The 16,982-nt window shown below is 41.4% G+C and overlaps 2 protein-coding genes across 5 annotated transcripts in view; one reads left to right on the forward strand and one right to left on the reverse strand.

Annotated features, from left to right (window-relative positions):
* Positions 1-12,677, reverse strand: part of SPATA18 (spermatogenesis associated 18) — a 274,302-nt gene extending 261,625 nt beyond the window's left edge. The window contains exon 1 of one of the 4 annotated variants that reach the window (XM_029587820.1): positions 12,257-12,677. In XM_029587820.1, the coding sequence (XP_029443680.1) occupies positions 12,257-12,343 (87 nt within the window). In that variant the 5' untranslated portion in view covers positions 12,344-12,677. The remainder of the gene's footprint in view (positions 1-12,256) is intronic. The other 3 variants (XM_029587806.1, XM_029587829.1, XM_029587813.1) reach the window with 3 other exon arrangements.
* The window catches only part of SGCB (sarcoglycan beta), a 112,923-nt gene that overhangs the window by 16,278 nt on the left and 79,663 nt on the right, over positions 1-16,982 (forward strand). The gene's annotated exons all lie outside the window — the stretch shown is intronic.

Raw genomic sequence — 16,982 nt, forward strand, 5'->3', positions numbered from 1 at the left:
TTTTATATATGCCATTTATTATTTAATTTTTACATAATGATTGTGTTATATCTCTTTTTTCTCTAGTTAATGTCTTTATGTTTTGGGGATTTTTATTTGTTTGTTTTATGTATTTATTATGTATATAAATTGTTACCTGCCAAGCACTTTTGATTGTGCAGGCTATAAATTGTGAAATAAATACATATTTGTATTAATTTTCTGTGATCTTACTCCCGGCTCTTACTCAAAAAACAAAAGCAATTCCACATTTTCCTCATCAGCCACTACATATTTTTCCCCTTCAACTCCAAAATCTTACAATGCCGTTTTTGCTCTTCCTCCTACCACTAACACATCTAAAAATGTCTTGTCCTCCCTTCCCTCATTTTACCATATTATCTATTTCTCTTCCATTTGCATCTTCACTCCTCACCACTTTCCCAACTCTCTTAGCTTTTCAAGATATCATTGCCTATCTTCCTCTTCTGCAATCTCTTGCAGTTCTTGATCCTGACCAAACTGAAAGAATTAAACCTCCCATAGAATGTATTTTATAGGTTAATCATCCCAGTTTCGCCAGGATCATGAACTACAAGAGATTACAAATATGTTAGTTATATATATTGTAATTTACTTCTATGATTTTTGTGTAGGTCGCAGCCACTCTCTAGACATTACATCTTATAATTTACCTACAGAAAACATCTTTTACAAAAGTTAACATTATACAAAAGAAACAATTCTTCCAAGTAAACTTTGGGGTAAAGTTGCTTAGCAACTTATAGTGGTAAATAATGCTCAATCCAAGGAAAGAAAGATGGAGTTTACTAGTGGAATGCTTCAGGGATCAGTTCTAGGGTAGACGTTCAATAATTTTATAAGTAATATTGCAGAGAGATCAATAGGAAACGTTTGTTTTTTGTAGATTATATAAAGAACTCTTACAGAGTGGACATTCCAAATGGAGTAGAAAAAATCAGCAGTGATTTCAGAAAACTTGAGGAATGGTTAAAGGTTAGACAATTAAGATTTAATGCAAAAATTGTATTCATTCATGGGTTTGGAATGTAACATAGTAACAAGGCTCTGTGCAGGTTACCCCCATGCCTGCTGTTAAGGATAGTGACTGCCACTCCATGCAGATTACCCTTTTACCTTCTGTTAAGGGTAGTAGTATCTGCCGCTCTGCGCAGGTTACCCCCAGACAGAAGTATTACACCTAAAGTTATCATAGGTTACCCAATTTTTTCATTTCTATCCTCTCCTGTAGGATCCACAGTGTTTATCTCATGTCCTTTTGTAAAACATGATGAGATATTAGTGTGCATCAAACAGGACAGTGAACTCAGAATCATCATATCTGAAAATCTCAAGTATGCAAAGCAGTGTGACAGATCAGTGACAAGAAAGTAATGTTAAGATAGATAGAAGTAATAACAAGTTTAAAAAAGAAGGTGCTAACGTCTCTCTACAGTTCACTGGTGAGACCTCATCTGGAGTACTGCGCTCTATTCTAGAGGCCATACCTTCAAAAGGATATATATGAGGGCGAGGCATTTCAGAGAAGGACTACCAAAATGGTGTACAGTCTGAACCATAGGTCCAAATTTATTTATTTATTTAAAGAGTCTTCTATACGATATTAGTCGAAACATCATATCGGTTTACATCGAACTATAAGAAGAAAATTACAAATAACGGGATGGGGAGGGGGTACAGAGAACCGATAGGAAAGCAAGGGAAACATAGGAACAAATCAAACAGGAGAACTAGAGCCTTGAGGAAAAAAAAAACAGAGTCAATTCAGAACAATATAGCATTATAATTCGGAGGTCGTCAAGGATTTTGGGGAAAGGCTTGTTTGAAAAGCCAAGTCTTAAGTAGGGCTCTGAATTTTATGGTGCATGGTTCTAGTCTGAGGTGAGATTTCAGGACCAAAATATCTATATGCTAGAGGAAAGAAGGGAGAAGGATGGGTGGATATTATAGTCATTCATATACCGCAACAGTATAATTAATGCACATGATGAAGCAGGGGCTGCACAGGCAGAAGTAGCCTGGAGAGACTTTAGAAAACAAAAGAAGCTCTAAAGGAGGTCTGGGGGAACATAGCTTCAAGGTGGAAAGAAAAAGGAAACAAGAGTTGGCTAAGAGTTTGTAAAGCCAGAAGAAAACAGGAAACACAGGATTTCTGGGAAATGTAGTTTTGAGAACCTTAAGAAACATAAGATCAAGGTAGCAGCCAGAAAACGGTGGTTACTAATTAAGAGACACAGCTGAGGCTGATTACAAAGTCAGCATCTCTTTTAAGCCAGACAGAGAAAGAGAGATAGAGAGGAGCCAGGCAGTGTTGTGCGTCCCGGGCGCATGGGTGCCACATCAGGCCTGCTCACCTCGCGCTGCCCTCCACTATCTCCGGTCTTGCCACTGCTGCCAGCTCCCGGCGTCCCCAACGCTCACCACTGCCCTCTCGCCGCAGGTCTCACAGCAGATCTCCTGTCAGGGCTCTGCGTCTTCAGCTGCCCCGGCCCCGCCCCAGGCATGCGGCCGACGTCCTGAGCTTTAAAGGGCCAAGCGCAGGAAAACCGATTCGGACGCAGTATGATGACATCACTTACTAGCCCTATAAATAGGATTAGGCAAACTAGAACCATGGTGTTCTAGTTTGCTTAATCCTGTGTTCCTGCGTTCCCTTGTTCCAGCGTCTCCTTGTTCCAAGGTCCTTACTCAGGTAGTACCTTCTCGGACTGATCTCTGGTACTGACCTCGGCCTACCTGACTACTCTCTTCGACTGCTGCCTGGAACTGACCACTCTCTTCGTCTGCAGCCCTTCTGATTCCAGCCCTGCCTGACTACTCTCACTGCCTGCCTGACTACTCTCTTCGTCTGCTGCCTGGAACTGACCCTCGCTTGCCTTGACTACACTCGGACTGACCTTGGTATTGACCCCTGCTTTGGCTGACCACTTCTGGATGGAAACTCTGGCTTTGACCTTTGTGCTTCACTCGGACACTCTCTTCTGGCCTTCCGTGACTTCCAGGCTGACCTGCTTGGATTCTACCCACGGCCTTCACCCGACTAGACCCGCAGGCACTGCCTGCCTCGCCCAGAGAGCCTTCCTGAACTGTTACCTCCTTGAGGTCTCCGGAGTTTCCAGTTCGGGTCTGGTCCATCCTCTCTGCATTAGCCACGCACCCTTGCTCGTGGTGGGCACACCCCTCTGCTACCACTCCGGGAGACCATCTGAGGCCCACCTAAGTCCAGGCGGTCCGGGTACCCAAGGGCTCAACCTGCGGAAACCCCGGACTGTTAATGGCAAAGCTCCAGCTAGCCTCTGTCTCCTTTGTGCTCTGCCTCCTGGTGGCAGGCGCTCTCTGGGTCCAACCAGAGGGCCATACCAATCCTGCACCAGGCCAAGGGTCCACCTCCAGCTCAACAGGCAGGGCGTCAAAAGGGAAAGCTCCCCTGAACCCAGAAGCAGAGATAGCTGCAGCCTTTAATTTGAGATTTGAGTCTGCAGAAGGTACAGTTGGGGAACAGGTTCTATATGGCCCCCTGGGAAATGGGGTTGGCCTATGGCTAACCACAAATGTATCTTTGCTGGGGTGATTCAGGTATCTCAGAAAAGCAACTGAAAGTTTCAAGTATGAGCTAAACATTTAAGTCTGGAGTAAAGTTGTTTTGCTGCAAGTTACTAGCTCTGAGTAGTCTGTTCCAGAAAACTGTCAGTGGATTGGCAGAGTCTAGCCAGTGATCTGTTGCAATACATAATATTATTATTATTGTTAATAAAAATGTATTGTCCGCATGTTCCATTGTTCACAGTGGATTACAATACAAACATCTATAATACAAACACATAATCAAAACATCAACATCAAATAATTTAGTGATCACTCAAGCAGTGCTCCATTTGAAATAATTTGAATAAAAGCCTATATATAAAATTACCCTGTCATAATTCAAAAAAAACTGCAATAACAGTATACTCTCAAAGGTGTTAACAGCATCACTATACAATCTTAATCAGTCAGCTCAAAAACCTGTATAAAAAAAATATGCCTTAAACTGATTCTAAATAAAGGAAGTCAATGGCTCGCAAAAATGGTGGAAGGGAATTCCAGAGGACCAGGCCTGCAGTTGAGAAGCTCTCTCAAGCCTTGGTCAGATGTACTAATTTAGGTGACACTATCTCAAGGAAACCTTGATTACTAGACTGTAACATATGAGGAAGTCGATAAATCTTCAGCGCAGAACTGATGCACAAATTCCAATTGCCTGCAAACTTGGAATTCTATATGATACTATCTTTCTGAGCACATCTGAGTAATAGAGTAAAGCCATCATTTACAAATTGCACCTTCTCTGCAGGCTAAAACCACTTTTACTGCCCAACAACTTTCAAATTGAATTACTGTCTTTGGTACTATTGGGTTTAGACTATTGTAACGCAATCTACATAGGTCTTCCAGCAAACACAATCCGGGCTCTTCAGATAATGCAGAATACAGGAGCTAGAATTCTGATGGACATTCAGCTGAAAATCCATATAACAACTGCTTTGCAATCAGTTTATAGGCTTCCTGTCTCATGGTGGATAAAAATTCAAGATCATGTTGATGGTTCATAAGGCACTTAATGATAAGGCATCATTATGTACACTTGTGAAAAATCACTGTAGGGGTCTCTAGTCTAGAAAACTAGCTCTAGATCACAATCTCAGTTTTATTGATGCTTAAAGCCAGGCAATTCTGGCTCATCTAGTGCTCAGTTTCTGGGCAACATAATGATACCTTCTTTACTGAGTCAGCCTATGAATTGTTTTGGGTATGAAAAACTGGATATTGTTATGGTTCTGGCCACTGTGCAGCCTTCCCTCCAACAGAGGACTCCAATGAGCCCTCTTCTGAACTGTACTCTCCAGCACGCCCTGGTTTCTTGCCTCAGCTGGTCTTACAGCCTCCGCTCCACCAGGGGACTTCCATGAGCACACTCCCCAGGCTAGCCAAGCCCCTCTCCTACCTGCACCATACCCAGGCTCCAGCACTACTTAGCCCAGTCTGTCCCTTGCCTCAATGCTTCAGCATTGAGTTCTCTTTGGCTCCTTGCTCTAGCCACTTCTGCCTTCTCAGGCCTTTCCTTTGTTTGTCTCATGGCCTTTGGGCCTTCTGACTACAGCCTTGCCTTGTCTTTCCTTGTGGCCTCTGGACCTTCTGATTCCAGCCCCTGCCTTGTGGCTATCTGGCCTTCTGCGCTTGTCTCTGTCTTGTCGCTTCCCGGCCTTCAGCCCTGACCATGCCTACTCCTGAGGTCCTTCTTGGCCTTTTCCTGACTCTAGGCCTCTCTCTGTCTCCCTGACCTCTGGCCTACCTAGGCCTGGCCTAGCCCTGAGGCTTCCCTTGGCGTCTGCCTGTTGCTAGGCCTCTCCTTGCCTTGCCCCTAGGGGCTTGTCTTGCCTACGCTGCCTTTGGGCTTTATGTTTCATGTTCTGTATTGTCCTGTCCCAGTCAGTTCCAGTCCCTGTCTGAGTTCCAGTTCCAAACTTATCCGCACTCTGTTCCAGTGTTCCTGAGATTCACTCTTGCCTGTACTCTGTTCCAGTGTTCTTGAGTTCCAGCCATTACTGAAAACTAGTCATATTATGACTAGCCAAGAGATTAGTATCATGCGTAATACAAATTGTTCTGTTTTAGTAAGATTCAGCATTAAGTGATTTTGACTCATCCATCTATTAATATACTACAGGCTCTCAGAAACAACAACAAGAATGGCATTCAAATAACCTTTAATTAGGAAAAATAGCTGAATATCATCAGAATATATTTAAAACTTTATTGCATGTTGCTACAATAATAAACAGAGCGATCGTAGATAAACATTAAAAAGAGTGCTACAGGCAGCAAGGACCCTTTTGGCACACTGCAGGACAATCTAAACCAATCTGATTGAGGTCCAGAAAAACAAACCCATTGTCTCATTCCAAGTTAAGATCTAAATCAGTTAGAAACTACACCTCTAATTCTTATTTCATTCCATCACTGCAGCAAAGGAGTGAGAGAGACTGTGTCAAAAGCCTACGCTGCCTTTGGGCTTTACTAATAGCTTCTCCTTTATCAAACTCCTGAAGCAAATAATTAGTAACAGAGATGAGGAGAATCTCACTGCTTTGCTTCTGTCGAAACCTGCACTGAACAGGTTGAAAATATTATCAGTGAGAAATTCTGAATACTAGGAATATATGATTTTTCCAGAAGTTTACTCAGTGTGGACAAATTAGAAATAGGTTAACTTGTTGGTAAATATACTGGCAGGTTCCTCTTTTTATAGATGGGCCAAACAATCACTCTTTCTAGAGCCAATGGTACCTTCCCCTCTTATTTTTTATTTATTTTATTTATTTAAGGTTTTTATATACCGGCAATCATGAGCACATATCTTGCTGGTTTACATGAAACGGGAGTGCATTAAATACATCAACTAGAACTGTGGTGATCGAAGGAGCAGTTACAAATAACAAGGGTAGCAGAACTTGGATAAGAAGGAAGAGATAGGAAAGAATAAACGGTTGAAATGTATACAAATAAATTAAATGCTATGTAAAAATGGCATGATTAATGGCTGAATATTTGAAGTCCTTGGTTTGTATCTATGACGTGATATTAGATTGTGTCTGGGAAAGCTTGCTTGAATAACCAAGTCTTAAGTCCTTAGATAAATAAATTAACCAAAAACATAAAAATCTCCAAAAACTTCATCTTTTAATATATATAATAAAGGAAAAGAATCAAGAGGGCAAAATGAATTCTTTACATGACCCATACATTTTTCAATTTCGATTGGCCCATCAGTCCCAAAGGTTACCCACATTGAGTATGTCATTAGAGTTGAATCAGCAAGATCAACAGAGGACCCAATGAAGTATTGGAAAGCATTTATTTATTTATTTATTAAAAATACTTCTATTCCTCCTATAACAACTTTGTTAAGCTAAGCGAATTACAAAATTAACATAAAACAAATGTTAAGACAAGCAGCAATAAAAGACAAAATATTAAAATTTGTCAGAAAACACTTCAGTAAATAAGACTGCTTTAACATAATTTTGAAATATTTAAAGTCTGATAAATCCCGTAATTCAACAGACAAATCATTCCAAAGGGTAACATCCCTAATTGACAGCAGCCAGAGTCTAGTATCTTGATAATGAATTTCCCTCAAAGGAGGCAACTCCAACAATTTCCTAAAAGCTGAACGTGACATCTAGGTGGAGCATATTCTTTAAATAAATCAGTTAAATATTTTGGGGCCAAACCATGAATTGATTTAAACATGAGGATCAGGATTTTAAACTTGTCTTCAAAAGCTTAGCTTTCTGCACTAGATGATTAGCAAAATCATTGGGAGTAAATGCAAACTCAATATGTTTCCCATGTGATCTCTCAGAGATGGACCTAATTATTTCAAATAGCTCATAGGTCTGATAAAGTGAGGATTGCAATTGGCTAGAATAATAAGACTTTCTTGTAGCTGAGTAAAGAGATTTATATTCACTCCTAACAGATCAAATGCCTGATAAGAGCTCACAGAATAGATTTTCCTCCAGGATCTCTGTTTTCAGTAACTTCCTTTCAGTTGTATTAGAAGGGCATTAAACCAAGGCACTCTACATTTCACAACTCTCCTTTTCCTATATCTTATAGGAGCAACCTTATCTCTAATAGCTAACAACAGCTGATTAAAATAATTAGTCATACTATCAGCGGAAGAATTAACAAGCTGATCTTTAACCAACAGCCATTCTTCTTAAAAACTCAAAGGGTAAATAGGTTTCCAAACACCATGAATTGTCAAATTACTTGAATGGTGAAATCTGGTTACAGAAAACAAAACTTCAAAAGGTATTAGATAGTGATCTGACCATGGAACTGGATATATGACAATATTCTTAACATCAAACCCCACTAGTAATTCTAAACAAAATAATTGGTCAAGCCACCTTTATGTGTGGTTGTGAAATCCCTAAAATCCCCAAAACCAGATTTTGGTTTGCTGTCTGGGTAAATATTAAAATCACCAAGAATTATTACTTTAGGATAAAAGACTACTAAAGTATTTTAAAAATCTACCATAAAAGTTAAATCTCTACATAAAATACCTGGAGGGCAGTAAACCAAACACAGCCTTTTAATTTCATAACTACACTTTCACATCCATTTCCAAGACAGATAGAAAGGGGTTTAAAATTTAAAACAGAATTATAAAATAACAAAACACCCTTTCCCTTTTATAAGACCTCATCTGCTGTAAATAAGAATAACCTGATGGCCAATTAAGATTCAACAAAGAAATATCAGTTTCTGGCATCCATATTTCCATAAGGGAAAAAAGATCCAAAGACCCGTCTGCCAAATAAGCTGAAATGTCATCAAACTTCTTCGTTATAGAAGCAATATTCACATAAGCCATAGATAGAGAAAGCTTCTCTATACCTAATACTTTAGCATAATGCAGTGTAAGCCATATAGCATTGTCAGTTTTGCCTGCCATACAGCCTCACTATACCCTGATCCTATCTGCTAATACACCTCCCCACCAGCATAGGCCTCCATTGAGCTCTGTTCCTAGCTACCTAAGCCATCTCCTCACTGGCCATCTGATTTTGCCTATGGTGCAGCCTCTTCTCCACCAGGTTCCTCAGCAAACATCACCTTCAGTCTTGCCAAGCTCCTCCTCGCTGCTCACACCACACACAAGCTCCAGCCCCATTTAACCCTGCCTTGCCAGAACTTAGATGTTTCTTAATGGAGTCACCCTTGGCTCTCTGACCTGGCCATTCTTACTTTGCTCCATGCCTTGTGGCCTCCGGGACTTCTAGTATCTTGCTCCTTGTCTTATGGCCTATCTAGGCCTTTCCTTGCCTTGTGGCCTCTGAGCCTTGTCTCCTTTATCTTGCTCTGTAGCCTACCCAAGCCTTATCTTGCCTTGTGGCTTCCGGGCCTTCTGTCTCCTTGTACCTTGCTCTGTGGCCTACTCAGGCCTTAGCTTGCCTTGTAGCCTCCAGACCTGTTCTTACCTTAGACCTTGCACGATGGCTTACTCAGGCTTTACCTCACCTAGTGGCCTCTGGGCCTTATGCTTAACGGCCTACAGGCCTTCTGCATTGTTGCCTTCAAGTCTCACTCTTCTTTGTTGTCTTGTCTAGACCTCCCATTGTCTGGTATTGTCCTGCACTGCCCAGGCCAGTTCCTAATATCCATTCCCTACCTTGCTATTGCCTTGCCCCAGACTGTATGCAGTCCCAGTCCCTGCTCAATATCCGCCCAAGCCTGTGTCTGTATCCAGTCCCAGTCCCTGCTTAGTATCCTGTCCAGTCTTGTCCAGCCTGTTCCAGTTTCCAATCCTCAGCTCCCTGCCTGTTCCTTACCCAGACCTCTGTTTCCAGTCTGTCTTTGCCCTGCCTTTTCCAGTCTTTCCCACCTCATCTAGCCTCATCCCGCTAAGTCCTAACAATCCCCAGAACCCAAGGGCTCAACCTGCAGGGAGGGGACTGGTTCGAAAGAAGACCAGCCCTTGTCCAGCCCTGCAGTCCTGTACCACACCTATGGGTGTGTATCCTAATCCCAGCCAGGCACCCCATGATAAGGATACAGAGGATTTTGAACTCTGGTAACAGGTTTTACATGAAAATAAGAGAAACCAATAAGAGAAACCACTATAGTTACCCTTCCTGTAACCACAGAAATTTGACTGGCAGCCAGAGCCCCCAAATAAACCCAAATGTAAATTATTACAGATAAAGTTGCCTGCAAAGTTGCCAGGGAAGGGCCACAGCAAAGGGCCATGTGGCCTGCTGCCAATGATTTTAAAGGGCCCAGTGGGCAGTGATGATGCAATAGGGGGCGGAGTTACTCAGCTCTTCCGAAACAATAGCATCAGCTGCAGGATAGGCTCAGTGACGCAGCAGACTTTCTGATCGGCAGGTAAAATGCACAGTGCTTCCTTGATTTTCTTTGTTATGGGAGGTTTAATCTTCCCAGTTTGATCATGATCCACAACAATTCATGTCCTTAGTGGGATCAGATGGCAGGGCGATAGCCCCCTTTTTCCCCTATATTGAACATGTTTTCAGTCTCAGCTGAAAGGGTAACATTTGATCTTAGTCAAGGTGGCTGAAAAGCAAGGCCCATCTAGTCTGGCCAATTTTCCTACCACTCACCCTACTTTACTGTTGGCTTTACCCAAAAAGTCATATCATACTCATTCAGTTATGGGAGAAATACAGTTTAACAGAAGTTTACAAACTACAGCATAAAACACTTGAACTTCTGTAAAATTTGTCCTTCATAAAGAACCTAAAAATTGATTGTAAAGGCATAACAATAAACATCCCTTGACCAGCAGTAATTTTCTTTTAGCTTACAATGATAGCATTGTGTGTGTGTGTATGTGTACATATATTACCTCATACACAACATGCTAATTTTATTTGAATGAAAATTATTTAATACTAACCAATTCTGTTTCTTCGCCATCAGCAACAATAACAGTGTAAAGAAATTAAGAAAACTGTACAATTAAAACAGTCAATCTGTCTGTAGGGTTTATGTCTGGATGCATTGCTTCTTTCTTTTTTATATTTTGTTGTGTAAATTCAGTTGAGGCTTGGATTCCTCTAAACTGTAGGACTGATAATGCTCATTTACAAACCTTACAAATATGGCTGAATGGAAACAGTATTTCAGCTCTACTGGGCTCTCTGAAAAGAGGGTTGATTTACATGAGATATTTTAATTTATTAAATATAAAACTTGTTTTATTTTGGTACTATTGCCTTTATATGTTGGATGCTGTAGTATGAGAGACAAGTTTGAATAGGAGGTAAACACATACCAATGGGATAATCCTCATAACAGTTAAAACTGATTTTATTTTTAAATTATAACATTTCAAATAATGCCATACAAGCAACAACTTTCAAAAGCAAAGGTGTGACCAGCCAGAGAATTTACAATGAATGCAAATATCAGGAAACATAAACACTTCTTGATTTCTATCTCTTTCTATGAAAATGTTTTGTTGGTATTCGTTTCTAATTGCCAATTATTGTGCATCCTTGTTACAAACAGCTATCAGATTATACTGCATGTGAAAAAAGGTAGAAGTTTATTGCAGAAAAAACACAAATGGATATTTGGAATAAACTGCAAGTAAAAATTCAGTAGTCTTTACAGTTCCTCCATACATGTTTTTCAAGTTACAAAAAAAAAAAAACAAGTAGTGTTATAGCAAAATTAATTGAAATTAGCTTCTTATTAAATCTGCAGCCAGTACACTGATATCAAGTTTCTGGCAGACTTTTATTATACCGAATTGTTTATAAAACGTGAAAAAATCTACAAGTCTGTCATAGGAAGACCTGTGTGTGCTTACTGATAGGGGAAAGAGGTTCTTGAAAAACAAGAGCTCTTTTTTATTTTTAGTTTTCAAGGCATAACCAGTAAATTGTGTCAAAAGTTTGAATTAGCATGTAATTTATTTCTTTTACATTCTAATACAGTATTAATCAAAATCACCCATTTGAAATGGTTCACGAGTCCTCTATACAGGTTGTTTTAAATCTTTACCAGCAACTCGCCCGAGGGAAAAAAAAAAACAACTCTCCAAGGAAAAGCATTCTAGAAAGTGACATGATTCTGGCCAAATCAACCATGGAACACTTTCTCTCTCCCCATTGCCAGCTGACCCCCGACACCAGTTTTAACCCCATTGTCAATGAATCAGATTGAGCGCTTGGGGCTGTTGCTGGTTTGGTCAGGCGTGGTGCAATTTTACTAAGAAAAGGGTTAGCGTCACTATGGCAACAAGCGTCCCTGGATACCCAAACTTTTTTTTTCTCCCCGGGAAATCACTGCACGTAGAGAGTGTCTGCGAATCCCGGCTGAAGTTAGAATGCACGGCCTTCCCCCACCCCACGAAACATCCACCATTACATTCGTTACACAATGCTTAAGGAGCCACAATCATCCTTTTTTTTTTTTAATTAAATAATCTAACTCTCTTCCCAATCAAACCCCTTTCAGAAATCGGTAAATGTACAACTGATTCTTCTCATGCACTTGACGCTTTACTCCTTAGTTTATACATATTAAACACGATGTTTAGGAAGCATTACATTAGCATAGACTCTATAGTTAATATATGCTTGCAGCACCTATAATCGACATCTTAAGGCGGAAGGAAACAAGCCTTCGTTTCAAATCATTGAAAACTTACGTGATAATCTTTGTACCAGTCGTCCAGTTTTTCATGCAAAATCTTGCACGTTTCGCTACCGACCAGTCTCCTGAGCGTATCGACCATGGCTGGTTTATTGTTACTGCTCTTGTCTGGGTGCTCGTGTATAATTTCTCGGGGCTTGGGGGTAGTGGGAAGCCGGGAGGCAATGATTGCAGATCCTCGGGCTTGCCCCCCACCGCCTTCCCTCGGCCAAGCAGGCGAGAGAGAGAGAGAGCGAGGTTTTACAGTGACATACGAGCCGAGGGGACACGGGCTGCCTTTCCGCCACGTCCTTTTCCCTCGCACACCCCTGAAAGTCTGAAGTATTTATACAGGGCGATTATTAAACAAGGCTTGACGTTTGCTTGGCTCGGGTGTCAGGGACGCCACGACTGCGCGAAAGTGCACTTTTTAGTTGTAGCAACGCTTCGCCTTCCCCTTCGCAGCATCCTATCCTTCCCCTCCCCTCCTCTCCTCTCCTGCCGCCCAGCGTTGACTGAAAGAAAAAAGCAGCGGCCGGGATTGCAGTTCTTGGGGGTAAATGCGCGCTTGATTACAGGCTGCCCAAAGGCCCTCGCTCACCCCTCAGCTCTCTTCCTCTCGCACCGTAGTATGGAGAGAGTAAGCCACGGACATTGCTGAAAGCTCCGCCGCCTGCGCTCTCTACGCCCGGGATTTTCCAACCCTGAAAACAGCCTTTTCCCGCCCTTCACCATCTACCATTCTCCTAACCTAGGCTGTTGCTACTCTAGTGTCTTTTCAGCATAGTAGAATCTCAAAAGTGAATACGTTTATCACGGGCTTTACAGGAAAGCTAGAACTTTGTTTTTTTAATGGACTGTTTCTGTAAACTTTCTTTTCCAATAAGGTTCCTTAATCTGAGGTAGACCTTGTGTGCATGCCTGTCCGATTCGGGTTTTGTTAACCGCTAATCAGGAGGCTTAACGAGGCAAGGAGCAACATATTATTTTCTTGATTATTGAAATAAGGGAACTTTTAGAAGAAAGTGGGTAATGTTCAAGAGCCGAGCCAAACAAGAATGTCCCAGTTCAGGAAGCAATTCTACGGAGCCTTTCAGGTTTTCGGATTTCCCTTTCCAGAAGGCCCTGTGTGTAACCAGGGTTCCTCTTCATTGGGGCAGATCTAATAATCCAAGGTAAGGCCCTACTGCTGCAGGCATGAAATCAATAAGCAGTACGCAGATGATTTTTCCAAGACATTCTTTTTATGCAAATGTTTATTTATTACAAAGATTTTTGCTCACTCTCCTACTCAAGAGCAAGGTACAGGGTTAGCAAGTGGTTTACATCCATATGAAAGAGAAGACAACATAGGTCATATCATAGCACAAGGATGGGGCAAGGCTCAAAGGCTAAAGGAAGTAATGCAGTAATATATAATGCAGTCAAGCAAATATACATATAAAACAAATATACAATACAGTTCAAATGTAGAGCAGTGCAAATTATCAAAGATAGGTTAACAATTAGGTAGTATGCAGGCTATAGCCTATAGTGTACATATCCAGCATGTTAAAGTCAATGCTGCTGAATATAGGAGTTGGAGGGGTAAGTCTAGTAGAAAAGCCAGATTTTAACCATGCAATAGAATGTTAATATATTGATGACCTGTCTGGCCTCTGTTGGGAAGGAATTCCAGAACCTGGAAATGGGGGGAGGGGAAGAACAGGAACAAAGAGTCATAGGAGAGCCTCCATTTCAGATCTTATCCTATGGATGGATTTGAAAGGCGACAGGAAGGCCTTCAGATAAATAGGGTCTGGCCCCTTTTGTAATTTGAAGGCAAGCTATAAGGTTTTGAATTGGGCCTGGTAGGGGATTGGCAGACAGTGGAAGTCCCAGAGGATTTGGGAAATGTAGTCCCTATAGATGTCAATAGTTGTAGACAATAGTCCCTATAGTAGACAATAGTTGTAGGCAACAGAAGAGTTTTTGTGGAAGACATATTCAGTATGTTGCAGTAGTTTAGTCAATAGAGGATAAATGCATATTTCAAGGTGGCCTTTCTGTAGGTACTGTTTTATCTGCTTCACTTGCTTTAAGTAGTAATGGGTGCTCCTAGCAACTGTCAGTATTTGCGAGTGCAAGTATTATCTAGAATCCAGGGTGACACCCAAGCTCCAGACTTCAGGATTTATTGTTGGGGGTGTCATTGGTGGGGCAGGGTGGTATCTAGGACTAGAATTTTTGTTTCGCTGGGGTTTAGCTTAACATTGTTGGATATGGCCCATTTCCAGATCCATGAGAAGACCAAGGTTTGCTTTGTGTATTGTGGTATCTTTGTTAGATTCCAGCAATAGGAAGACCAGAACACTAGCAGTGGAGAAATAGCATTGGAGATTGATAAACTCAGAAAATCCAAGCAGGGGTCTGAGGTACCCGTTGAACAGGGTTGGGAAGAGGCTTGATCCCTGTGAGACACCGCACAGCAGAGGTTTCACAGACAAGAAGTTGCTGCCCACAATAACTCGTGTTCGTCCTGTTACTAATGATTGCAAACTCAGTAGTAATAACCTTACAACAAGTACATGTCATATAGAGGTCCATAATCAAAAGAAAGCTGGCTAGGATAGTTAGCTGGATAAACTTATTCGACTAACTTAGCCAGGATATTCAGCAGTGCAGCCATGCCACTGAATGTACCCAGATAACTTTTGAGTTAACTGGATAAGTTTACCCAGTTATCTTTAGAATTTATCCACCTAAATTAGTCAGATAAGTCTAAATATCATTTCTTATCTGGCAAACAGGGTCATTCATCAAAGTGCACTAGGGCATTAATGCCCGTGATAATGCCATAATGCATACAATATTTATTGCAGCACGTGGCACGAATGCAAATTTATTCAAAGGGGTGGGATTAATGAAAATGAGGGACATTATCTCACCATGCGATAGCATAATACACAATATTGCATGCTGGAAGTAACTCACCTTTTTTGCAGGTGTTAAGCTTTTTGGACAGGGGAGAGAGAGAGCCTCTGGAGTGGCACACACAGTAGTCAACTATTTATACTGCTATAGGAGGGCCAGCTAGTAACTCAAGGTTTTGGTGGTGGTGTAGGGTTTTGGGGCCAGTTTTACATGCAGAGTGAGACGTACGATCAGCACATAAGAACATAAGAAAATGCCATACTGGGTCAGACCAAGGGTCTATCAAGCCCAGCATCCTGTTTCCAACAGTGGCCAATCCAGGCCATAAGAACCTGGCAAGTACCCAAAAACTAAGTCTATTCCATGTTACCATTGCTAATGGCAGTGGCTATTCTCTAAGTGAACTTAATAGCAGGTAATGGACTTCTCCTCCAAGAACTTATCCAATCCTTTTTTAAACACAGCTATACTAACTGCACTAACCACATCCTCTGGCAACAAATTCCAGAGTTTAATTGTGAGTTAGGTAAAAAAGAACTTTCTCCGATTAGTTTTAAATGTGCCCCATGCTAACTTCATGGAGTGCCCCCTAGTCTTTCTACTATCCGAAAGAGTAAATAACCGATTCACATCTACCCGTTCTAGACCTCTCATGATTTTAAACATCTCTATCATATCCCCCCTCAGCCATCTCTTCTCCAAGCTGAAAAGTCCTAACCTCTTTAGTCTTTCCTCATAGGGGAGCTGTTCCATTTCCCTTATCATTTTGGTAGCCCTTCTCTGTACCTTCTCCATCGCAATTATATCTTTTTTGAGATGCGGCGACCAGAATTGTACACAGTATTCAAGGTGCGGTCTCACCATGGAGCGAAACAGAGGCATTATGATATTTTCCGTTTTATTCACCATTCCCTTTCTAATAATTCCCAACATTCTGTTTGCTTTTTTGACTGCCGCAGCACACTGAACCAATGATTTCAATGTGTTATCCACTATGACGCCTAGATCTCTTTCTTGGGTTGTAGCACCTAAAATGGAACCCAACATTGTGTAATTATAGCATGGGTTATTTTTCCCTATATGCATCACCTTGCACTTATCCACATTAAATTTCATCTGCCATTTGGATGCCCAATTTTCCAGTCTCACAAGGTCTTCCTGCAATTTATCACAATCTACTTGTGATTTAACTACTTTGAACAATTTTGTGTCATCTGCAAATTTGATTATCTCACTCGTCGTATTTCTTTCCAGATCATTTATAAATATATTGAAAAGTAAGGGTCCCAATACAGATCCCTGAGTGAAGATTTGACATCATTTGGAGTGAGGAAAGTCTCATAAAGATGAGATCTCTACAATGTTCTCTCGCTCTAGCTTGATGGGCTCTTTACCAGGGTACTATGAAACTAGCCAGCCAGATATTTAGTAGGGATGTGCATTCATTTGAAATTAAATAGGACGCGTCAACCATATTTCCTAATTCGTTTCATGATGTTTTCAAAATGTAGCGACAGAAAACCAGATGTATTAGATTAGTTTAATTCTGTTTCAAATTGAAAATATAAACAAAGGAAAAGCCCTCCTGGGAAGACCAGAGACTGCCCTGAGGCCTCCCTGGATCCAAATCAAGGCCCTCCCCAGGGCCTAGCTGGTGCCCCCAATCAGGACTTCAAATTCCCTCCCCATCCAAAAGGTATTGGGGGGCTGGGAACCACTCCAGCCCCCAGTTACTCCATCTGTTGATGTCTAGAGGGGCAGGAGGGATACCCACTCACCTCCTGCCCCAAGGTCAACCTAAAGGAGGCACACTAACAGACTGCATGGCA

This window comes from Rhinatrema bivittatum, chromosome 1 (genome assembly GCF_901001135.1).
Source record: "Rhinatrema bivittatum chromosome 1, aRhiBiv1.1, whole genome shotgun sequence".
NCBI classification, from domain to species: domain Eukaryota; kingdom Metazoa; phylum Chordata; class Amphibia; order Gymnophiona; family Rhinatrematidae; genus Rhinatrema; species Rhinatrema bivittatum.